Source organism: Halichoerus grypus, chromosome 5, assembly GCF_964656455.1.
Source record: "Halichoerus grypus chromosome 5, mHalGry1.hap1.1, whole genome shotgun sequence".
In the NCBI taxonomy this organism is placed as follows: Eukaryota; Metazoa; Chordata; class Mammalia; order Carnivora; family Phocidae; genus Halichoerus; species Halichoerus grypus.
Window position 1 is genome coordinate 129,930,977 of NC_135716.1, and position 26,088 is coordinate 129,957,064.

The 26,088-nt window shown below is 36.6% G+C and overlaps 1 protein-coding gene across 1 annotated transcript in view; it reads left to right on the forward strand.

The window, feature by feature from the left end:
* Positions 1–26,088, forward strand: part of NEGR1 (neuronal growth regulator 1) — an 830,730-nt gene that overhangs the window by 647,460 nt on the left and 157,182 nt on the right. Inside the window, exon 6 of the mRNA XM_078072906.1 lies at positions 7,531–7,682. Coding sequence (XP_077929032.1) covers positions 7,531–7,682 — 152 coding nt within the window. The remainder of the gene's footprint in view (positions 1–7,530; positions 7,683–26,088) is intronic.

Consider the following 26,088-nt stretch of genomic DNA (forward strand, 5'->3'; position numbering starts at 1 on the left):
CACATCAGTTTTCATTTCTCTCTGGTATCTAGCAGTTCTTCCTCCTCCTTCTTTTTACTTTTATTTTTTTTTTATTTACCCTGCACATCTGTGAAAAACCTAGATGAAATTAATAATACACATGTAATTGAGACTGAGTTTGGCACATCTTGAAATCATGATGCTATGATCTTTTCAGTCACTCTCGCAGATCTTTCCTTTAAAAATAATTTCCTGTATTTTCAATATTTAATATTTGGCTGCCATCTGAGAGGAAATGTATTTGTTCTGTCAAGAAACAGACCCTATCATTGAACAATAATAACACCTATCATATTTCTAGTGCCTACTGCATTTATGTGTGTGTGTATAGATACTACATTTTATATATTTAAAAACCATTCTTATGTCAACACTTTGAGATTGGCTTCAGTTTTTCCATTTCCCAGATGAAAAAACTAAGCAATACAAAAATGTGAAAACATAATTCATTCAGTCAAGCATTCAATAACTACTTAACGTACACCTATTAAATACCCAACATTATGCTCCACGCTTAGAATATAATGAATAGCAAAAACTAGGAAGCTTGCCCTGATGGAGTTGCATGCTAATGGGGAATATGGACAGTAATCAAAAGTCATGTAAATTTATGAAAACTTGTACCTGAAATGGTGGGGTAAAGAGAAGTTTTTGATGTGCTGATGATTTGACCAACTCAGAAAGGACTAACTCCATAACATCACTGGGACTTGAACTTTAGAGACAATTTTGAACTTATTTAAAATTATTGCATTCTTGCCACTCGTCTAGGTTATGGTTTTTTTCTGCCATCCTTGACTATATTCCACAGATACGTTATGGAGAGAGATTTACTACAACCCAAATATTTAGTGAACCTAGGGGAAGAAAAACAAACAATAATCAATGCTGAAGGTATGTGTTGTCTGGCATGTAGTTTGAGGAGGAAACAGGGCAAGAGACCATTTTCTGCCTCTCATCTTGGGACTGTGAGTAGCCTGAAAGAGTGACTCCATTGGGAGCAAAAGACAGCTGCTGTAAGAGACTGATGGGGCATGGGTAAGCCTCACATAGATAGTTAAGAGGCCTCTGGTCCAGGGAATCTGCAAATAGCTGGCTGAAGTGAACCCTACTATTTTTTTACTTTCTATCCCATTAGATTCACCCCACAGGTTGGATCAGGCTTTCCTGGTGCATATACCACATATTATTTGGTTATTTAGCTCCACTGGTTCTATTCCCTGGCTTGACTTAATTTTCTTAAACCACTCATGACTTCTGCCATGTCTTTCCAAAATTAAATACAGTATCCTGGTTTCTACTTAATGATTTAAATACCAGTTGCTACTTGGGACAATACCATGAGTCAGAAGTTCTGGATTTGCATGTCAGTTCTACTACTTACCAGATGATAGAAGATAAATTAACTTAATTTTTCTAAACTTCTTTTTTCTTCTCATCTGTAAAATGGGACTAGTAATGTTTACCTCTGAGGGTTGCTATGAAGATTAGTTGACATACATTTGAAAATGCTTAAATGTTTTCTGAATGTCAGTTTCCCACAAACTGCACATCAAACTTTTTTGTACAACATTGAAATTCTTTAATGTTAGATTACTTCAGTCATAAGTATGTTGAGAACAGCTAACATTTTCCACATACATAAAACACTCCTGCTTACATTATAAAGACTAGAAATACAGCCATGATTCAGAGCCAAAATATATGTAAGCTAAAATACTGTCATTGAGAGAGGCATTGAGATGTGTTGTACAAGGACCTATATGCCACCTCAGTGTCATCTTCACATTTTTAAGTGTAGCCAAGGTCCTTAGATAGAAATGTGTCCTATTTGTCTTTTCCCCCCACCTTTGGTTCTTAAATCAGTGCCTTCAGCATGGGAGGTATTTAATCATCATTTGATGACCAAATAAAACTTCATTTCCATTAATACCATATCACTTGTGATGTTTTTACCATCAACCATGACTTTTTCTGAAGCTTTTCTTTTTGAGTTGTATCCTTAGCTCATACCACCTCTTGGAATTGAGAAACCTGCAATCCATTGTTAGAAGTAACATTCCTTTTCTTATATAATTCTTATGATTCACAAACTACCTTCTATCCCCTATTATCTTCCATCTCTGCTGTGCTACCACCCAAAGATCAGTTAATAAGAACATAATAATCTTATCCAGTTATATAACATGATATATTATTAGCATATTTCCTTTAATTCTAGTCTGATAAAAGATCTATTATCATTTGAGAACACCTCTCCCACTCCTATTTCAAATTAATATTTTAAATGTTGTTGTCTGATACGCTTATGTATGTTTCCTATATTAGCAATGAAGTATTTCAGTGACTATTTGCACTTGAAAGCTTGTTTCTCCAGAATATTTATTGTTATTCCTGACCTGGAAAGGCAGATAGTAAACAGTAGTCCCAAAATGTGTCATGAGACTCGATTTATAAATAAAATGAATGAGGTCTGGTATAGCTGTTTATTTTTGCAATCTTAACAATCAGTGCCAGTGGCTTTGTGGTCAGTTTTGCTGTTGGATGTTGCAGTGGACTCTTCCGTTCATCCTAGTTACTGTCCGAGAGAGGCTATGATTGTAAATTTCATGAACATTTCGTGAGTCCAATATATAAGTATCCTTAGTTATTAGCATGCTTCCTATGTGGTACTTCTTTCTGAATGACACTTGAAAATATAAGAGCCTATTCTAATTCAGAACTACTTAGTTGGTCAGGCTGTGTTATTTATGAGTTGCCTGCATCATCTACTGGCAGGGCAGATAGCCTGCAATTCACAGATTTATGATGCATTAATGACAGGCAGAAGGAAGAAAAGTGAGGGCAATTGTCCTCAGTATGTGTCTTTGTCCATCTAGGCTGCTATAACAAAATACCGCAGATTAGGTAGCTTATAAACAACAGAAAGTTATCTCATAGTTCTGGAGGCTAGAAGTCCAAGATCAGGGAGCGAGCATGGTCTGGGGAGGGTCCTCTTCTGGGTCACAGACATCTTATTGTATCTTTACATGACAGAAGAGGCTATGGGAGCTCTCTGGAGCCTCTACTAAGGCACTAATCCCATTCGTCATGGTTTCACATTCATGATTTTTAAGCACCTTCCAAAGGCCCCACCCACCAATACCATCACTTTTGGGGCTTAGGTTTTTGAAATATGAATTTGGGGAGGACACAAACATTCTGATCTGAGTGGTATGGAACAAACCACCATAGGTGGTAGAGGGTAGAGACCAGCAAGGTCCACAGTAATGGAAGGGTCTTATAGCCATAGGGTCCACTGAAAGGTAAAAATGCAAAAAATAAAAATGCTCAGGAATTTCTAGACAAGCACCAAATGCTGCTGATCTACTTCTGAGGGAAGGAATACTGTATTTAACCACTAATTCAACAGAATTGTTTTCTCTCTTTTTGGGGGGAGGGACTATAAGACAATATCTCTTATTCTGTAATTTAAGTCAATACAAGAATGATTCTCTTAGAACTTGAAAGACTTAAGTATTTAGGGAAAGGAGAGAACTCCAAATAAGGTAATATTCTGGATTTAGTTCTCTGGTTTTATTGCAAGGTGTATTGTGAACTATTGCTTGAGTTGTCACTTAAGATTTCACATCACTGATTTAAGGAAGTCTGGTTTCAAACAAGTCTGGGACGGATATGAAAAATTCTGGGCGCCTGGGTGGCTCAGTTGGTTAAGTGTCTGCATTCGGCTCAGGTCATGATCTCAGGGTCCTGGGATCAAATTCCACATCGGGCTCCCTGCTGGACGGGAAGCCCGCTTCTCTCTCTCCCTCTCCCTGCCACTCTGCCTGCTTGTGCTCTTTCTCTCTGTCAAACAAATAAAATCTTAAAAAAAAAAAGAAAAAGAAGAATTCAGTGGGGCCAGGGTCCTTCTGTTAATAGGCTGATATGTGCATGTTTGAAAGCTATCAAGAATTTTCTTTAACACAGAATAACAATTTAATTTATCAAATATATGTTTTTATTGATAAAAAAATGATTCTCTTTACAGAAAATATAACTATATCCAGCAATTTTTGAATAAAACTCTTTCATAAAGAAAAAACAATACCATTAATTAAAGAGCTCTTTTTTTTAATTTGTTTTTAGTCAAAGATTGAAATTACATTAGGGACAGACATGATGGGACTTATAAATGTGGTTCAAATTTCTATATCCAGTAACTAAAGGTAGAAGTATTCATCTTAACAGGGTCCCCATTGTGACTAAGATAAACTCAATTGCAAACACCTGTTTGTCTGATTGATCCTTCTCTTCAGCTTCGACCTTCTGAAGGGCCTCCAAAGATCTTCAAAGACATGTGTTGCCCAGCCAAGTCCCTAATCACCTAAGCATAGGACTCATCTTTGTAGCAATGACAATTTTCAGAATTGATCTGAATAGCTGAGAAAGCCCCTCGCCCCATGTACCCTCAGGATTCCTGCAGGAAAATCACAGAAGTACACCTCCAGAGATATATAACATCTCAGAAGTCATTCTCCCTCAAGTTCAGCTTTGGAAAGTCTGTCTCAGCCATCTACTGGGTAAAGATAGGTTCTTACAGGGTATTTGAGGAGCCAGCATTTTGAAAACTCCCAACTCCAGAAGAAAGTAAGTTTAGGACTTCTCCAGTAATCTCAGAAAGGTAGCTTCCTTCAAAGGGAAGTACATCCCCCCAAGGAAGATAACTTTTCTTTTTTATTGGCCATCATCACTTGCCAGGCTAGGGGGAGCAGCAGGAGTATTTACTCCTGCTGTCCCACGGACGTGCCCCTCTGGTAAGGATGCACACAGCAGCGCTGGCCAGAGGCCAAGAATGGGTCTACACATACAGAGTGTGGATATGCTGCATGACTTAGCAACATCTGGGGCTTTGCCTTTAGACACATTGAAGGGCAGAGAATTAGAAGCCAACTAGAAAGACAGCCTAAAGGAACATAAGCAAATAATGCTGTCAAGTTACTGACTCTTCTCTCTTGAGATTTTCTCCCCAGAGTCTAGCCAAATGAAGACCCTGACTAATTTCTTCTTCGTTCTTTAGGACCAAAATGAATCTCAGTTTTGGTAGGTGGGGCACAGTAGGGATTTAGTAATCCAGGATGTTGCTGAGTCCTCTGGAGAATGTGTCCAAAGCGTAGACATGGGCAGATAGATTTGAGCCATAATGCCAAAGACCTCTGGACAATGAAGCTGTGGATTTTTATGCATAGTGTATACTAATTGGTTAAAAATTAAGTTATTAATGTGATGTAGGAAAATATGCAATAATCAGGATGGTATTTTGGCATAAATGTTGATAGATTTGCAATATGAGACGGGAGTAAAAACTGGCATATCCTTGATATTTTATGCCCTATTTTCTTGTGTCAGAGTTGCAGATCATTAGGTTTATTGCTCAAGTTAAAGTTTTTCAATGTTTATTTAACTCAAAGTTTTATTAATCTGATTAAAGTTTGAGTTTTGGATAAGTCAAATTCAGCTATTACATGAAATATAAGTAATTCCCAGGGTAATCAAGCATGGCTGCTTACCTTAATCTGCATGTAACTACAGTATATTTTATCTAAATTCAGATGCAAGTCACATGCATCTGAATGCAAAGGAGTTCAACCTAAACTCTCAGGGGAATGCCATTTATTAGCATCTTCATGATTAAAGAAATATTTAGTACTAAAACTTGAACATATTAAGAAAGAAAAAATACCACACCATTTGGGCTATGAGCTTATATAGCCCATATTGTGATCAGCACATCTTTTCATCCTAAACTTTGGGGTTAGTTAGGGAGACGTTATCATCTGGTTGGCATCCTCATTATTTCAGAATTTGTATTTAGAAAGAGAATTTCTTGAGAGGGCTTACCAATCCCTGTGTTGTGGGGATGTCACCCCAACTCTGTTGATCTAAGAACTATTTGCTTTTTTTTTTTTAAAGATTTTATGTATATGAGAGAGAGAGAGCAAGAGAGAGAGCACAGCAGGGGAGGGGCAGAGAGAGAGGGAGAAGCAGACTCCCCACTGAATAGAGAGCCCGACGGGCTCAGTCCCAGGACCCCGGGATCATGAACTGAGCCAAAGGCAGATCCTTAACTGACTGAGCCACCCAGGCACCCCGAACTATTTTTTTGTACTATTGAGTGCTATGCAGGACTCAAATATAAAATAAAGTATGTTCATATGGCCTTGCCTTTTGAGGAATTTAAAGCAATTCAATTTATTTGGGTTGAAAAGACCCGTGTGCCCGGAAACGGCTACAGAGAACAATGCAAGAATGTGACTTTGGTTTTAGAAATCCCACAACAATTTATTTATTTATTTTTTTTTTTTTTTAAAGATTTTATTTATTTGACAGAGAGAGATACAGCGAGAGAGGGAACACAAGCAGGGGGAGTGGGAGAGGGAGAAGCAGGCTTCCCGCGGAGCAGGGAGCCCGATGTGGGGCTCGATCCCAGGACCCTGGGATCATGACCTGAGCTGAAGGCAGATGCTTAACAACTGAGCCACCCAGGCGCCCCGAAATCCCACAACAATTTAGAGAGAAACATGCAGAGAGACAGAGAGAGAGAAGGAAGAGTCATTTAAGGAGCATTAGAGTGGGCGAGATAGGACACAGATCAAACCTTAGTGAGGAGGGAAGGATCCAGCTATCAAGAGATACAAGGAGCATATGAGCATTGGATGCAGATCTGGAAAAGAGTGAAGCAGGAGTGGGCATGGCAAGCCCTGAGAACAGAGACACTCTGCCAGTCTATTGGAGAGTGAGACCTCTTCTGGTAAGCCCGGAGAGAGATTGTTGGGTAGTCAGGGTGGAATCAGGGAAAATTGAATTTTATATTGAGGCCCAGAAAGGTTAGAGAACTTTCCCAGCTGCATTCCTAATATGTGGCTAAGATGAGACCACTTGAAATGCTCTTCTCAATGCTAGGCCGCTGCGTTTTTTCTGGGTTTAACAGCAAGTCACCTGTCTGGGCCTTAAGTAGCTGCTGCGAAGTGGTGTTGATCCCAGACTCAGAACCATCTTATCACAGTTGTGGGGTTAACTTTCATGGGGGTTATTCAATAATATCATCTGAAATGGCCTAGACATATCCTAGCCAACTTTTCAGAAGCCATCAGTTTGTGTGTTTTTGATAAAATCATTATATTTAATTTGCTTTACTCGTTCTCAACTTAACAGATGAGATGCCATTGCTGTAGTGTGCTTAGTTTTCTAAAATACAAATCAGTGTATGAACAGGACATGTGGAAATCTAAATTTAGCTTGTTGTAGAGCACAAATCATCCCATAGTAACAATCTACAGCTGTCAAACAGCTTCTCCTCCCCGATATCTACTAACGTAAGGAAAATATAATTGCATTATATTATCACATTATATGCTAACATGAGTGTGGACAAAACTGTCTATGGGTTGCCATGACAACCCCGATGAAGCTAAAACTAAAAATGGTATTCACGATGCCTGTTTACCTAGAGTTTATTTTGTCTTCTAGGCTCTTCAATGGCCAACAAGGAATCATTATTCAAAACTTTAGCACAAGATCCATTCTCACTGTTACCAATGTGACCCAAGAGCACTTCGGCAACTATACTTGTGTGGCTGCCAACAAGCTCGGCACAACCAATGCGAGCCTGCCTCTCAACCGTAAGTAACACAGTATTGCCAAAATGCTCCCGGGGGCCCCTTGGCTCCTGACCATCAGCAGAGATAAAACCTGAGAATGGCGTATGTTCATTTTAGAACTCAGCCTGATGTGACACATCCCTTACACAGAGGAGACTTGGCCCCTAAATGGTATGGGTGTTTGAGAATTTTTGAATCCCTATTGAAGTCTACATGTGTTTAGAAAGATATCTTAGAGCTGAGAAAAGGGAAAAATTACCTAAATAATAGGACCCACTGAAAAATGTCTTCTGACTGAAGATGGTTTGGTGGGCTTTTGGTTTTTTTGTTTTGTTTTGTTTTTAAAAATGTGTTACATTATCCCGAAGCATAGGTTAATTTTGGCTGAATTTACTCTTGGTTGGTTTTCTTTAGACATTCATCTTGGAATAGTGAGAATTTCACATGCCATATGTAAAATGAAAGAGTAAGTAAATGATCATGGGCAGAGTATTTTATCCATATAGATGTTTTTACTCAAAACTGTATTTGAAATGCAGCTTAAGGTTTTGCTAAAATAAATACTATATTTCTAATATATCTTGGTTCCTAAGGTCTAGAAATGAAAAAGGAAGAACAAACATGAGGATTAGTTGAAGGGAGTGAAACCTAAGCTGATGTTTTCTCTTACAATTACTCTTAGTGCTTTTTAGGAGCTGAATAAACAACACATTTTCATAACCATAAAATAGTCCTAATTTTGAAGTGGAGTATTTCTCAAAATGTTCAAAGATTAGGCAGTATATACTGTCTTTTCAGTTCCACAAAGTTATCTGAAGCATCCTTATCTTTTATAGTTAATATTTTTATAGTAAGCTGACATACATATCTTTATGTTATCATCCTGTGATGTTAAGCTGTTTCTGAAAAATGCGAATATTGTGTAATTCATTACAGACATGATCACTTCCATTTTGCAGAAGGATGGGATGTATAATACTTCTACTACTTAAAAATATATTATAAGAAGTTTCATGATTTATGAACTTGGAATTACCACAATTTAAGTACTTCTGATGTTAAATAAAATATATTAGTTGTTAATAGAAAATAATCACTTGAAAAGGATTTGCTCTCTATACACTTTAAAAACAACACATCACTTATTATTCCAGCTTAATATTACTTAATATTTCTTAATACCCCCACTCTGAAAAACACTGCTTGCCATGCAATAGCCATAGTATAATAAACTTGCTTAAGTTTCTTCCATGAGGATGATTTATTTAGTGTAATTATGAATAATATAAACCATTAAAAATATTACAGAGCAGTGTGAATTCCAATTTAATATAAATATTGATACTTCTTTGATATACTATTAATATTTTAAATGATTTAAATATTCAAGAACCTGAAAGAATAAATGAATTAAAAAGACAAAGTAAAGAAAAATTTAAAGCTTAATAACACATTAACTTTTTGCTATTTAAATTTCTAAAACACATTCTGATTTTTGAAACTGAAACATTAATGAGTGTGACAAATTAGGAACAAATGTCACTTACTTAAGTGTTTGTGGTGCTCTGTCAACCTTAACACAATCATTTGGAAATAATGCACTGCTGAAAGGGCTTCTAAGCATGGTGTCTTCAGAATGGACTCTAATCATCTCCCTTTGCCACTGGCTTCCTGGATGTAGAGGTGCTATGAAATACTAGCACAATTTGATTAATTTGTCAACAAAGACATAATATGCAAATCTTATCTGTAATTATGAGCATAGCCCTAGAAGTCTGAAAAATGTCTATATATTCAGAATTCTTGTATGACCTCATTTGAAGCTCTTAGTTCACTGAGCATCGGTTTTGTACAATAATTATCTGTATATGCTTTTCATCTCTCTCCACCAAATTATGTTTGTTAAGAATATAGGATCAATACCTGATTCGTTATGTTCTCTCTCATACCACCAAGCAGGGTGCTTGCTATTTAATAGGTAATCAATAAATCTTTAGGGAATAAATGAATTTGTTAAACATTGAATAAGTGATTAAATGGCTAATGAATAAATGAATGAACTGGGTTTTAGATGTAAAACATGTATTTGTGATCTCTAGATATGCAAGGCAATAGCAGGAGGATTACAAGTAACACTTACTGTGAGCTTACTGTAGACCAGATATCATTCTAATCTCTTTATATGAATTTGTTCATTTAATTCTGTGATCCAAAGAGGTAAATTCTATAATTTCCTTCTTACAAATGAGGAAACTAAGATGAAGAGAGATTAAAAGTATGACCAAAGTCAAATGGTTAATAAGTGACAAAGCAAAACCCTGAATCCCTAAGGTCTTGCTCCAGAGCCCAAGTTTTTAACTCTTACATTTCCCTGCCTCTTACTATGAATGTAAAAGCATCAATGGAGTGAAAGATAAATTGCATCATTTGCAACATATTCTTCCAAAGCTAAACCCTATACATATAACATATTTGTCCTTCTTGTGTTTTTTATCAACTTTTTTTTTTAATAATTTAGGGTGCTATTCTTCAACATATAAAACTTTTTAAAACAAGTGTTTAGATGTAAACAGCGTATACCAGATATCAAATTTAAGTATATGAAAGATGAATGGGCTCAATGTTTGACTGAAAACTTACACAAAAATGAGACTCAGGGCCATTTAAACACACGTTTTTATGGCATTTTAAATCTCTTTGGATGGTACAGTTATCCAACACAGGCATTGTGAATCTACAAACTGTATTATTGGGAAAGGCAGCTTTCTTGAAGTCCACGTGATGCTAGCTGGAAAGTGCACTATGTCACTTGAGAAGAGCTTCTGTCAGCTCTTCACAAGGTCTATGAATGGGAGAGTCTTCAACCTCTAAATTGATCCAAGACTAGCAGCCAGTCCTAAGCTGATCTAGTATTGGCCTATGACCAGCTGTTAAAAACCTATTGCTGAATATCAGCCCTTCCTATAGTTAAGGGAGTGTGTAAAGCTAGCTTGGCCATTTTCTTATCCAAGAGAAAAGAAATAGACTCCAAAAAGTCTGCCATTTGTGTACATGGTGATATTTGGAACATGCCATGAATAAGAAAATTTCCATGTTTTCGTTGTTTGTATCCCTGATAGTTCATACACTCAAAGACAGGGTTATCAGAAATGTGAGTTGCTAGTATAGTGTTTATACATAGCAAACACTCAAACTGATTGATAATAGCTTTCTAACAGAGCTTTAGCCATTCGGAATCAGCTCCCCAGCCATAACTACTTAGGATAGATTTTGGACTGATACAGTCTACTCCTGGTTTGTAACAACCTGCATTTCCTAGATCATCAAGAAGACAGAAGGCAAGAAGCTATAATTTAGAGCTTTGCTATAACTAAGACCATCAAAAAAAAAAAAAAAAAAAGAATTCAACATTCTTTGGGGTGTGTGTGTGTGTGTGTGTGTGTGTGTGTGTGTGTGTGTGTTTCACATAAAATGAGTCAAGCAGGCCTTTGTTTGAATCCCAGTTTTACTCCATATCAGTTATGTGTGACTTTATGAGTAAGCAAATGCCAAAGCCTCAGTAAATTCATTGATAAAATGAGGGCAATACCAGCTCCCATCTATAGGATAAAAATTAAATGGGATGATGCATGTAAAGCATTTATTACTCAGCCTGGAACAAAATAAACAGTAAATGTTAGCCATTGTTATTATATCATATCCTCTAAGAGCATTCAGTTCACAAAGCAATATATAGATGGCTGACCTTATTTGTTGACCCGGTGCCCAACACTTTACTACGGGTTTAGATGGTAAACTGTCCCTGGCAAGCCAGGGGGAAGGCAGGCGAATCTAAAATAATGTCCCAACTCTAGCTCGTAACTTAACCTCATCCTTGGTCAGTGCAGGAAGCAGGCTTTGTGGTACTAATTCCAGATTAAATATGATGTTTGCTGCATAGAAGTTCAGACATCTAGGAGATTCAAAGAGTGAAGGCAAAACTAAAATAATTATTCTATTTTCAGTCTTGAATAATTTATTCAATACCAACCTTCATTCATCATATAAATATTGACTGCCTCCAATGTACAAAGCACTGTACTCAATGTTGAAAAGAAAAGAATTAATTGATCTGGAAACCGATCCTCAGAGAGTTCTCAGATGAATGAAAGGAGAGAGATAAGAACCAGAGAACTGTGATGCAGTACAGGAACAATAGCATACTAAGGCAGAGAAGAGGCTCTTAATCTGGTCTTGAGGGCTATCAAAGGACTGTCACCCAGAGTAGGTAATATCACTATGAGAATTATAACTAAGATACAACTCGAAATACCATTTTAGCCACCACTGTGTCATTTTCAAAGGCAGAAGTTTGCAGAGTTCATTCAAGAACAATCATGAGCACAGTGTACAGTGGCACAAATGAGAGAATGATCAACTCAGTCCCAGTGACTGAGGGTAAGCTGTAGAGATGACCCTTGAACAAAGGACATGATAGGATTGAGCCTGGGTATGAAATGATAAAGGGGTTGGGAGTGGGAATACTCTAATATGAAGCAGCTACTATAAAGACATGGCAGTATGAAACAATCTGATACATTTGAAGACATGGTAGTATCTTCATATGGTTAGAGTAAAAGGTGGGAGAAGAGACTATTGAGAGATGACTGGACAAATTGGTAGAATTAAGACAGGAAGGGCCGCAAATGAGCTTGGACTTTATCCTTCTGGTTTTGGAGAGCCATTGAAGGATTTTTAATGAAGGAAGGATATGAACAGATTTTCTTTCTGAAAGACATTCTTAGGTAATGTGAGGGCTCAACCCAGGTATTAGACTGACAAGAAGATAATTGCAAAAAAAGAGAGGCAGAGGTGAGAGAGGAGAGAGAAATCAGGAGAGAGGAGTTAATGACCAAATGTGGAGAGAATAAGAAAGGAACTGTAGGAATCCAGGTAACTCCCAACATTTAGTTGGATAAGATTAACCAGGATAGAACATGAGAAGAGGATTAGTATTTTCGGATGTGGGGAGAAGGCAGAGATTGAAAGAAGAAAAGTGACTTTAATTTTAGAGATTTAAAGAAGAAAAGTGCCTCAATTAGAGGCAATGTTCAGTATGTAGCTGGATGTAAAGTCCAGAATGGAGATGTGATTTGGAAGTTATCAGAATGGAAGTGGTCATTTCAGTCATGTATAGCAAAAAGCTGAGCAAGGACCAAAATCCAAGTAAAATCAGCAGTGAGCAGAAGAGTTGAAACACCCTGTAGAAGCTTGTGGATTCAGTGTGGACAGAGATGCCAGAGGAAGATCAGTGTCATGGAAGGCACAAGAGGAGACTCCTTCAAGAAGAGGGTTGGTCAGCAGTGTTCAATGCTACAGCAGATCAGAAAAGTCTGAAAATCAACCACTGAGATGAAGAACACAGGCTGATGATCTGCCTTGACACTTTAGCCGCTGGTCTGAATTGGGCTTGCTTTATGATTAATAGGTCCAATGGCCGTGTCTACATCAACCACTCCCTGACCAGCAACGTCAAAGATGCAGGACATCAGTCTTTGGTGATGCTTCTTGTTTTTCTGCAAGCCTCCCTCATTCTCAGTTTGTTAGCCTCTTTTCTCACATTTTTCTTCAGTCCCAGAGAAACAAGAAAGGACTGATTTAAAATGAAGTCATTTTTGCCTTCCACGGCCTGTAGGCTTTCGACTATAATAGTAAGAGGACTATAATTCTAAGCAGAGATGTTAGTAACTTCATCAATAGAATTACTTTAGGTAAAGAATATATAATTTCTCAAGTTAGGGGAAAGCAAAATTTATGTTAGGAAAACTACAGGAAACCTAGTATACAATGAATCCCTCACCTTCTAGATTATCTGTCCAGAAATTTCTGAAATATAACCTGCAATGAAAACATCTCTTAGTGTGTGTGTGTGTGTGTGTGTGTGTGTGTGTGTGCGTGTGTGAAAGAGAGAGAGAGAGAGAAAATATCTGTAAATCAGTGTAGACCAGCCTCAAGGAGCAAGTGCTTTAACAAAATTAATAATAGATGACAGCATGCCAACTATTCATAGCAAAATTCCTTATTAAGTAAAAAATTGGGGATTCAGAATTATTTGGGATTTTATATTATTTTTCAGTTGTGTTTTTTGTTTCCTGAACATGAGCAACTGAAAGAGATGATTCCTTTAAGTCTTTCCCTTAAAGAACGTGAACTGAATGATCCCATCCTGCCATCTATGGGTCCAATTCATCAAATTTACACCATTATTTGATTGTAATTTAGTAACAAATAGAAGTCATTTCTATAGGTAAAATATGTTGTATATGCTTTGTTTCCCACCTTCTTAAAAAAAAACAGATATTCATTATAAGACACAAAGAACCACAATCTAAAGGGAAGTAAGGAAAGAGAATTAGTTAAGAAGGAAAAAATCTTAGCCACATAAACAAAGTGCTTAAAATTCACATAACTTTGGTTTAATACACCTTTCTCCGGGGACCTAATATATGAAAATATTTGGGAGAAGTCAAGCTTTAATATTAATAGTCTTTGCATACAGATACACAGATAATACACAGATAATAATACTGCTCCAGTGTGTGGGTGCCAAATTCCTCTTTCATGTGTTTCCAAAAGTGGGGAGTGTCAAATCCATTGCTAGAATATAGGTCCTAATGATGTGATAAGGACTTCTCTCCTTTTCTTGTGTGTGTGTGTGCGTGCGTGTGCGCACACACACGTGCACACACATGCATTTATTCAAATAACAAAGCATTTGCCTCAGAAATATTACACATAAAATATTCAAAGGACTCACCAAAACGTTGTCTTTTCCCTGCCTTAGCAACCCTGTGGAGACAATAATGAAGTTCCAATTTCAAATGTTTTATACAATCAGTGCTATTTAAATTTCTGGAAAATCTCCATTCATGTTAGAGGATATTTCTTCCCAGTCTGTTTAATTTGATGGACACCTTCTTTTTGAGATTAAAAAAAAAAAAGAGTCAGTAGCTGGTATCCAAAAGGAAAATGGAAGAAGCTATTGGAGAAAGTAAGAATGTGGCTGGCATAACAGTTTTTCCTTGTTTAGATCCGACTGAGGCAGGCAAACGTTATTTTTTGACTGATTTGTTGAATATGGAGACAGCTGTGCCCTTGCAAGTAATATTTCAGCTCTCTGCTTGCTACAAATGTCCCCACATGCCAGTAAGCAACTGTATGGGCTCTCTGTTACTTTTGTGTATTATAATGAACCCTGATTCCACGTGAAAGGTGATACCACAAATTTGAATGATTCATATTTTAGATTGAAATTGATCTCCCCTCCTGGAGCTTAAAAGAGATAGGAATTTCATTTTGGTTGAAAGAGACAGTAATAAATTTAGACTTGGTGATTATTGAAGACAGTGTGCTACGTGAGCCAACTAGCTTTATCCTCACAGCTTTAAGATATTAATGGAAAGCCTTGCCTGGATGTTCTAGTAATAAATATTTGACAAAAATTAGGTTTGCAGTTGTAGGTAGACTTTGATATAGCTACATCAACCTACTGAATGGCACTCTGCTAAACTGAAATACACACATATGTAATCATCATACACATCATAGAAGTATACAAATTTGCTGAAATGCAGTATGAGGGAAGCAAAAGACTTTTTCCTCCCTGACCTTATTCTTAGAAGCTTTGTGTGTTCTCAAGAAGCTAGACACAATATAGTCATTCAGGGCCATGCATGAGAGATGATACCCAAAAGGTTGAAGTAGTCAAAATAACTGTTGGAACCTAAGGTGCTCCAGCTCACCAAATCCCCACTAGTAAGAGCTGAATAGAAAGGCCAACAGTGCTTTAGTTAGCCATGTCAAATGACAGAACTTTAAAGCTAGAGTAGTCTCAGATGTTACCTAGTTTCTCGCCAACTTTTTAAAGCAGTGGATTCCTTTCTTTCCCCAAATAAAACTTGATTCAAGACCTTAATATATAACAAAGATAAAATTGGAGTTCATTTGGTTGATTTGGAGGTAAATGTGGAAAATTCTGTCTTTTGCCTCCATATCACACTGCACAGTGACCCTGAGGCCCGTCAAAAAGCCGCAGAGTTGCACAAGATTAGGTTTGAAAACTTTCAGTCTCGACCAGTTCTTTCACTCTATAGGTGAGGGAACTCAAAGTTGTATATTTTCACAGCAGATCTAAAGCTAGAACTGGCTTAGTTTTTCCTACGCTTGTTCCAATGCTCTTTCCACTACACACGCCAACCACCGAAAGTTTTGGAAGCAAACAGATCTGAGTCGAAGCCGTAGTCCCCCATTTGGGATGTTGGGCAGTTCTCGCAATCCCAATCTTTAAACTTCAGTTGTCTCATCTATAAAATAGGGGAAATAACTTATTTTTATCCTGTTGTGGTGAAGATCAAATGATACAGGATATGTAAAATAGCTAATACAGTGCCTCATTAAATGTCAGTTTCCTTTTCTTTCCTCTCCGGTACGGATGATCCAAACATTGAAGCTCAGTGTCTGTAACCCCAGTAACTGTAACTTTATCTCACTGGATATTCGAGAACAGCGCTGGTTCTTTAATTCATTTATTCATGTACTTATGTATATCGCTATGATACTGTCTCTTTTATTAGAATTATTAATTAAATCAGCCATGCACATAGGCATTCACTTGTAATGATGAAAAAAAAAGTGGTCAGGCTGATAGAGAGGGTTGTACAAGATTAATTACTCTACTGATGTGTTTCTCTCAGGTTAAGAGGCAATTTGACAGCTGCATCCTCAAGCTAGTGAAGCTACACACACATCCCCATGGTTGACAAAGGGTCAGTAAATGCCAAAGGGAGAATGCAGCTTTGGTATTTGCAGTTGTCATTGATCAGCCTTGAAATGTAGCAGGTTTGTGGGAATTAGGTACCAAAAAGATATTGAAAAATCAAAAGGAGTTTCAAAATTAACCATAAAATAGTATTAGGAGTCCTAGCCTAAGAGACAGGCAATTTAGGTTCTTGCCTTTACTTGGACAAGTCCTTAAGTAAAGCACTTAACTCTCTGGCCTCAGTTTCCTCATCTATAAAATGAGGAGGATAAAATAAATAACCAAATTCTCTTTCAGCTATAGTGCTTTAAGAGTCTAAAAGAAATCTATATACGTTTAAAAGAAGTAGTATTTATGTATTGGTTGTTATTAAAACCAGTTATACCTACTCCTTAACAAAGTAGAAAGGCTGCCAATATTCTCCCCTTCTGTACATTTTTGTCATTGAACCCGAAATTATTTTTTATTGACAAAAAAATGTATTTTAATGTGTTTTGCTCTGTGGTGAGTTTCCATAAAGTTTAGCTCAATAGCACTGCTGGCCTAATCATTTTGTCATCTCTACAAAGAATTTTACTCTCCAGGGAAATTTCCTTTATGTTCACAGTTTCAATTCTGTCAGCCAATAACCTATGAAAAGGCACTAGAATAGATCTCCTTGCTTGCTATTTCACAAAACTCTGACCCTTATAACAAATTAGGCCAAAATGTGACCCTGCATATATGGGAGTCGTGGCTATTAAGATTTTGTAAAAATGAAAACATGCCAGCATTTCCAGCTTGAAGAAAAGGTATTACCCGCCTCTACTTTCAGTAGTGCCTTACCCAGTCTTTTCCGTGACAAAGCATATGGGAGGTCCTGTGAGCGAGTTCCCTCCCAATGATCTCTAAGTAAGTCTCTTAGAGATTACTTACCCAGCATGCATTATTTTCACCGTAGCAGTGACTGGATTTGAAGCCTGATCCAATAGTTTGAGCATGTGACAAGGTAGCAGTCTGAGCTACTCCCCCACCTCCACTTCGGTGCTGTGTTTCTTTTTCTGAAAAATATAAGTGTGGCCACTCATAGACGATTCAGAGATATAAGTGAAGAAAATGATTATTATGAAGTGCTGAGTGCCATTATTATTAAACTTCCCATTTCTCCTCAGGCAACACGAAGCATAATTAATAGAGCACATCACCAAAAGAAAAAGTAAAGTGAAATTGGATTTTTTTTTCTGTTTTGATGTTCCAAATAAAGGAAAAAAGAGGAAGAATTAACTGTGAAAGCAATGATATTTCAATGGGCCACCCTTTCTCTAAAGCACTGTAAATTCTGTTTTAGTAGCCATAAAACTGCTGGGGAAGACAGCCGAAATGGCACGTCCTCATCGAATGTGTCTATTCAGCATGGACTGGATTTCCTTACTTATAAATATAATTCAGTTGATATTTCTCTCCAGAGACACAAATTAGATATCTGCCCAGTATATACTTAAGTAAGATTTGAATAAATCAAGCAAGACTTGCTTGCGTAGAAATGTTACTTCACCTATGGCATGGCCAGAAATTTTTAGTAAGTTGGATTTTTCCAATTTTATCTTTTTTTTAAGATTTTATTTATTCATTTGAGACACAGAGATACAGAGAGAGAGAGAGAGCATGAGCAGGGAGAGAGGCGGAGGGAGAGGGAGAGGCAGAGGGAGAGGGAGAAGCAAGCTCCCCGCTGAGCCAGGAACCCGATGCAGGACTTGATCCGAGGACACCGGGATCATGACCTGAGCTGAAGGCAGACAGACGCTTAACCATCTGAGCCACCCAGGCGCCCTTATCTTTTTTTTTTTTTTTTTTTTTTTTTTTTTTACCAGCTTTCTCTTTCAATGATTTTAAAGTAAAGAAGTAGCTCTAAAATGTGGTATTAGATAGTTGCATGCTCTTCAGTTTCCTTTCTTTGATTTTTTTTAAATCAATCCAATTAGTGCATATGTGGAGCAACCTAATTAGTGAGGCAGATCATAATTCTTGTCAAAAAAAAACTATTAGAAGGGAGCCTGGGTGGCTCAGTCGTTAAGCGTCTGCCTTCGGCTCTGGTCATGGTCCCAGGGTCCTGGGATCGAGCCCCACATTGGGCTCCCTGCTCAGCAGGAAGCCTGCTTCTCTCTCTCCCACTCCCCCTGTTTGTGTTCCTTCTCTCACTTTGTCTCTCTCTGTCAAACAAATAAAATCTTTAAAAAAAACAAAAACAAAAAAAACTATTAGAGTCACCACTCAGTCCACTTAGAAGGAATCACAAGTTTTCTAAAATACTTCATAAGACAAGATTTGGCAACGTATTTTTCTAAAACTGGCAGGATTATAGTCCATGTTTTAAGAATTAGTGGTCATACCTGTAAGAAAATTCTTATTTTCTCAAAAAATAATAATTTCTTGGGAGCACTATAGTCTATGTTATAATGATGTGCTTACCCTAATGTAGATAATATCTACAATCAAACTATTTAACTAGGGAAACACATTTTTAGGAAGACTTGCATAGCTATGAATGCACAGCCCTGTAGTCTTGACTCTGCTGGAAAAAGATAAATGGAAAATGTTTATTTCTCTCAAGCTAGCATATTGCTGTTGGAGTCCGTACATGACATCCTTGCTTACACCCATTTTGAACCACCTGTATCTCTCCAACATCCCTCCTGCCAGCAACACCTGAAAGAATGGGTCTCATATGCCAAAATATTCTTAGACTGCCACACATCACCATTATCATAATCTTCTGTCTGTTATTTACTTTTTTTTCTTTGTTAGCTTATTCTCTGATCCTTTCTCCTTCTTCCTTTTGTTTTTATATATTTTGAAAAGATAAAAGACATTATTACTTACATATTATTATAGATTCCCATGCTTTCTGGATCATGCCCTCTTTTTTTTTTTTTTTTTTTTTCTTTTTCTTGCTCTCATTTTTCCTCAACTGCAGGACTTAATCATCACCAAAACAGATAAGTAGATGCTTCTCTAACCAGGAATAGAGATTCGGGATAGAACCGAACAGCCTCAGAATAGGCAGCTCAAAAATTGCTTTTGAAAGCTTCATCACCGAAAATGTAATCAAACTTAGCTTACCCAAAATTGATTTAAGTTGCAGCCTAAGGGCCAACCTCAGACCAGGGCAGCGTTCACACTTGCATCGATTCTGCCCGCAATCGAATTACTCAGCAATTCTGTGCACTTTCAGCTCTAGCCCCGGAGTGCAAATGGCCAATTTGGGAAGCAACCTGGTTGTGCCTGAAATTCGCAGGAAGGTTTTCTCATACATTACTGGGAAAAAGCAGGCTTACTTTTTTAAAAATAGTCTCAGTCACAGAATTGGCTGCCCAAAGCATCTTTTGTTTGTTTGTTTTTTTATGTTTGTTTTGATGTGAGAAAACTGCTTCTCCCAGAGAATCTCTTCCGACTGAAAAGATGAGTTCGAATCTTAAGATATGTGTACTAAAATTTAGAGAAAATGAAAATTAATGATGAAAAAGTAAGGCAGTATAGTATTCTACTATTAGATAAAGGGAAAGGTCATATACACGTTGTATTTTATAGTTCTAGATGCAGCAGTTAAAGAAAAAAGCAAAACATGTTTACTGTGATGTAAGAAAAGAACCTTCTACAAGTATCCATAGAATTGTATTCTATGACAACACATCCCACCTTTCCTTGCCAAAATATTTTATAGGATTAGCGCAAAAAAATTATAAATACTTTTCTAGGATATAGCAGGCTTTTGTTATGCATTTTTATTTTTCATATTTACCACCTTGTACTGTAAATTAATTGTATATCATCTATCCTCCTCACAAAACTCCTTTGTTTTTCCACATAAACCTTCCTATCTTTATGTATTTATTTTGCATATTTATAATTATAGCACAGATTGAATTTTATACCTTGCAAAAACTTCCCCATATCTATTCAATCTTACTTAATAAAAATTTTATGGCTTTGCTATTATATGGTGGTGCATTGGTAGAAATGTAACTGAAACAAAGAATGTGTATCACAAAATTTACAAATAATAATAAAATGTGCTATACACTTTATTGTAAATTCCATACAGCTAATTCCCTCTCATAGAATCCTTTTATTGATTTTTGCCAAAATCATGTATCTGTAGCCAACTATGGCTGCAATTCAATCATGATTTGATAAGTGGACTTGTATCCCAACTATGAGTATTATTCTGATATGAATGTCTGTTGCTATTTTTATTTATGATAATGAGTAAGATGAAAGTAACCTCTTTGCTGAAACAAATAACAGTTTTAGATCCTGAGAGAAAATTCTCTCAATTTTTTGTTCTACTTATGATGTAATGGCTACATACAATATACTTTTATGTTTAATTTCCAATAACATTTTCACCATCATTTTCTTAAATGTAACCATCAACAACAATAACAAAAAAATCAACCCCTAATTTGGAGCGTTTCCCCATTTCCCTGGTGCAAATATCCCCATCATGCAGATTTCAAGCTACCAAATGATGTCACTGAATGCAAAGTTGGGCAAGTGTGTACAGTATCACACCATGATATAATATTTCCACAATACCGATATAATGTAAAACACCTGAGGACCATAGATAATAGTAAAAATATCATAAAAACATTTTGAAATAATGAGATTTGAGTAGTTATGACATATTTTTAATATAATTTATTTAATTGTAAGCTTATATAACTTAATTTTAAACAAAAGCAATGTTTAGCAAACTGCTCACATTCCTTCAGGTTAAACAGTTGGCTCTCATGACCTGATACAAGCCAGTTTCAACATGCCTCTATTTACCCAAGTGAATATAAAGGAAAACTTGGCTTCCCCATACACAACCTGCAGGGTTCTAGGCAAACTACATAACCTCTCTTATCTTCAATTTACTCATTTAAATGGAGTTAATCATACTTTGCTCACATGGAGGTGGGACGATCTTATATGTTAAACAAGATATATGTTTATATACACTTGATGCATGGTAGGGATTCATCCATTAGTTGTCTTTCCTTTACCTCTTATATAACTCCAATCCCCCTCGTTATATCTCTAATTTCCTTTACTGTGAGGTAGGGATAATTTGATAGAGTATCTCCAAATCACTATGATGACCCCTTACAGAGTTGTGATTTTTTCTGTCTCTGCGATAAGCTCATGCATACCCAAGTGCCCACATCTACATGAAGCATTTCCTGTTTACATTTGCTGCAACACAAAATATTTCCCTCTTAGAATTGACTCTATTACTATGCCTCATTCCTGCTTTACACTAGTTCTTTTTATTTTATTTTATTTTATTTTATTTTATTTTATTATGTTGTTAGTCACCATTCATTACATCATTAGTTTTTGATGTAGTGTTCCATGATTCATTGTTTGCATATAATACCCAGGGCTCCATTCAATACGTGCCCTCCTTAATACCCATCACCAGGCTAACCCATCTCCCTACCCTTCCCCTCTAGAACCCTCAGTTTGTTTCTCAGAGTCCACAGTCTCTCATGGTTTGTCTCCCCCTCCGATTTCCCCCCCTTCATTTTTCCCTTTCTACTATCTTCTTCTTTTTTTTTTTTTAACATATAATGTATTATTTGTTTCAGAGGTACAGGCCTGTGATTCAACAGTCTTACACAATTTAGCACATACCCTCCCCAATATCTATCACCCAGCCACCCCATCCCTCCCACCCCCCACCACTCCAGCAACCCTCAGTTTGTTTCCTGAGATTAAGAATTCCTCACACTAGTTCTTAAGCAACATTTTAGACCAAAGTTGTGAAGCCTCAGGGGAAGCTTATCTTGTAATGTTTTAATTCTATGAAGCCAAAGAGAAAAATATATTACCTGCTCATAAAACATTTTCAGTGTGTCATATTAACATCACAACAGATTCCAGACTCAGCGCTGTCTCTCCTAGAACCTGGCTAGAGTCAGGGGAAGAGGAATACATATTTTGAGTTGCTTTGAATTAGGTGGAATCTGTTTCCTTTTACCCTCCGAAAATATCTTCAAGTGTTTTGTTCCCTTATTCTTCTTACCTGCTTAAAGCAAGAAAAGTATAATTTGTAGACTGCATACTTTGGGACTTGAAATTAAACAGTAATGTTATAATTTTAAAACTTCAGTATCTATTCGCTTATTCAATTTTTTGACTATCTAAATGCCTAGTCTCGTGCTATGTTGGGAATACAAAGGTGAGCTGATAAGACTTGGCTCCTAACCTTTTAAAGACTACTATTTTTGACGGGAAGTTTGGAGACAGAAGCAGTTACCACAAAATGTGGTAAATTCCTAGAGGTGAGAGACAGAATGACAAATATGAATGAATAAAAGAAATTTCATATGGCTGGAGCACAGAAGACAATGAAGGGAAAAGTGAGCAGACACAAGAAGGAAAGAAAGACAGATACTAGCTTGAAAATAGCCTCGTAAGCATATCCTACCTTCTTTTAATGTGTTATACAAATGTCATCAGCCAAAAACATTTTTTTTCATATACCATTGATAGCTTTGAAAATGTGAGTGACAGAAGAACCAAATACTTTGGTTCTTAAGATGTTTCACCATACATGTGAAACAACCTCAGTTACCAAGATAAAGACTACTTTTGGCCTGAGCTTTAATTTCCCTGTGGTGTTTGGCAGTCCTCAGACACATATACTTATTTGTCACTTCCTCATATATTTCTAGAAAATCGTATATACTTATGCCAACTTTCATTTAAAGGAAAAGCAGTTACTTCACTCTCCTGACCTATTTTGCTGATCAAATAGTAAAATAATTAGTACTGAACTATTTAATGAGATGTTTAACCTTTTTCTAATATAGTGTTCCCTAACTTTTTTCTAGGACACTGTTAATCTATTCACTTATACATACTATAATTGTTTGGTCTAATCTTTTTTTCCTTCAAATTACATAGGATGTTCCAAGAAGCTCTCCAAAGAAACTTTGTAGCAAAATCTATCATCTCTGACTACTGTAATAAAGTTAAATACTCTTGCCCCTAAATGAACCCATGAAGAACTTTCCTATGTAGACTTATAACACATTATCTCCTGATTAGAAAATCACCTGATTAGTAAGGTCACAATGACAGTTGATAGCTAAACATTAAAAATTATTTTCATGTCCTGGAAAATAGCCCATAAAGATAGTTTTGCTAATTTAGTTACCGTCTATTATATGCAATGAAATATCCAGCATAGTATGTACTTTCCCCAGTCCCAGACCAAGGAAGAGTTAAGCTCTCCAGAAGAATTGCCTTTGTTTTTCTCTGTGTTTTGTTTTGTTTTGCTTTAGTTTTTAATAACCGATATCTCCAGTCCCATCTTTCAATTGGTTTTGATAGGAACTGGGTGAGAGAGCTAAGATGGCTTAGCACAAGCCCAGCCGCACTGTTAATCAGCAAGTCAATAAAAATGCCAGTGTACTCCACCCTCTACTAACAGCTGGAGGGTAAAGATGAGAGGATAGAGAAGTGTGAGGAGAAAAGTATAGCAGCCTCTGTTTGGCACAGCTGGTATGAGATCGGACTTAGTATCTAGGTTCAATTAGAGAATGAGGGAAGGCAAAATGTAATGCAGTGCTCTATCTAGATAAGATAATTATGGCTTTGGGAGTTCAGAAACAGGGAGTATCAAGGCACTGGAAAAAAAAAATAACTCCAAGCCAGTATTCTGCTGATGGGGATTCAGAATCATTATCTTCAAATACAAAGACAACATTATTATCTTTTGTGATTTACAATTGTTGAATTCAATGTGAGATAGGCCTAACTTTTAAAAGTTCTGAAAAATACTGTGTTCTGTTGCTGTTGTTATTGTCATTGTTTATGGAAGAAAGTGCAGCAAAGTGACAAGCTTACACAGAGGACAATTTCAGACTGGAAATGGTGCCAATAGATGGAAAACAGAAAGAAAATCTGGAATCTATTATAGTGATTGGAAATGATTCTTTTAACTATGCATGTGAGTGTGTGTGTGAGTGTATCTGTGTGTAAGGCTAAATTAAAAATCACCTAACGTTGATTTTAGTTCTTCATGACCATCATGTGTACCGTTGATAACCTATACATTCTAAAAGACCACCAGATGCATAGTCATTGAAGTACTTGTTTATACTTGTCATTTCATAGGAGTTTGGTTGTTCCCCCAACATTGTTGGTAGCTTATTGGTGGTGGCCACCATGTTGTAGGCTTCTTCAGAGGTGAACCTTTAAAGCTATAAAATTCTAACATTTGTTATTTAACATGACCTTTGAAAAATGTCTAAAACAAAGGTCTAGAAACAAAAGCAAATTATTTTATCTGTATTCTACTTTACCATTAAAATTCTATTGAACCAAAGTGCTGAGAGACCTTCCACAAAGAAGGGCTGTATTCCAAAAATAATTTATCGATGCTTATTCATTAATATTAAAATCCTGTGAGACTTGACCACAAAATTTTAAAATCTGTGAGTAACTTTCTAGGTAAGTTTTTAAAGCATCTGTGTTAGGATTAGGAACAGTTGCAAGTGACAAAACCCAAAAGAGACTTAAACAAAATACTTTATTTCTCTCTCACATGGAAGCCTGCAATAGATAGTCCAGGGCTAGAATGGCATCATAATATTAAGGACACAGCCTCCTTGCATGATTTTGTTCCACTTTGTACCATCCATTCCCAAGTTAGTTATGGTCCCAAGTATCCCATCTAGTTCAAAGCATAATGTTGGTACTTCAGGCGGTGGGAAGAAGAATAGAGGGGTAGAGATCTTACTCCTTTCTTTTATAAATACTTCCCCAAATCTATACACACTACTTACACTTTTTTTCATGTAAAACAGTGTTTTTATTGTCTTTAAATTAAAACTTGTATATATTTAAGGTGCACAACATGATGATTTGATATATGTATATATCAAAGATACATATATATCACTATATATATAGTTAAATAATTACTACAGTCAAGGTAATTACCATATCTTATTACCATGTAGTTACCACTTTTTGTGTGTGTGATGAGAGCACCTGATATCTACTGTCTACTCTCATAGCAAATTTCCAGTATTTAACACATTATTATTAAGGACAGTCATCATGCTGTACATTAGATCTCTAGACATTCTTCCTGCATAATTGTAACTTTGTATCCTTTGATCAACATCTCCTCCCTGTTTCCCTTACCTCCCTGCTCCTGGAAACCGCTCTTCTATTCTTTGCTTCTATGTATTTGACTTTTTAAAATTCCACATGTGAGATCATACCTTTTTTTTTTTTCTTTCTGTCTGGTTTATTTCACTTAGCATAATATTCTTTGTTAGTGACAACTGAATTCTCTGCCAAAACTGTACTTTTTTTTATGGTAGGAAAAGGATACAATGGATATTGAGGGACAATTAGTAAGTAATCTTTACTATGATCTATCTGTTTGTGACTCAAATATCCAAGCATGCCCTTCTTCCTCTATATAAAACATACCCATTCCTATCAAAGGTAGAAGATCATAGTGCTCTATCAGATGCTGGGTCTGAGATGCAGGATCTCTGGATGATGCACAGTCTTCTCTGTCAGCCTGAATGTGACATATCATGGTCAGCTCAACTTGGGATTCAAACAAGCCTTTCCTGC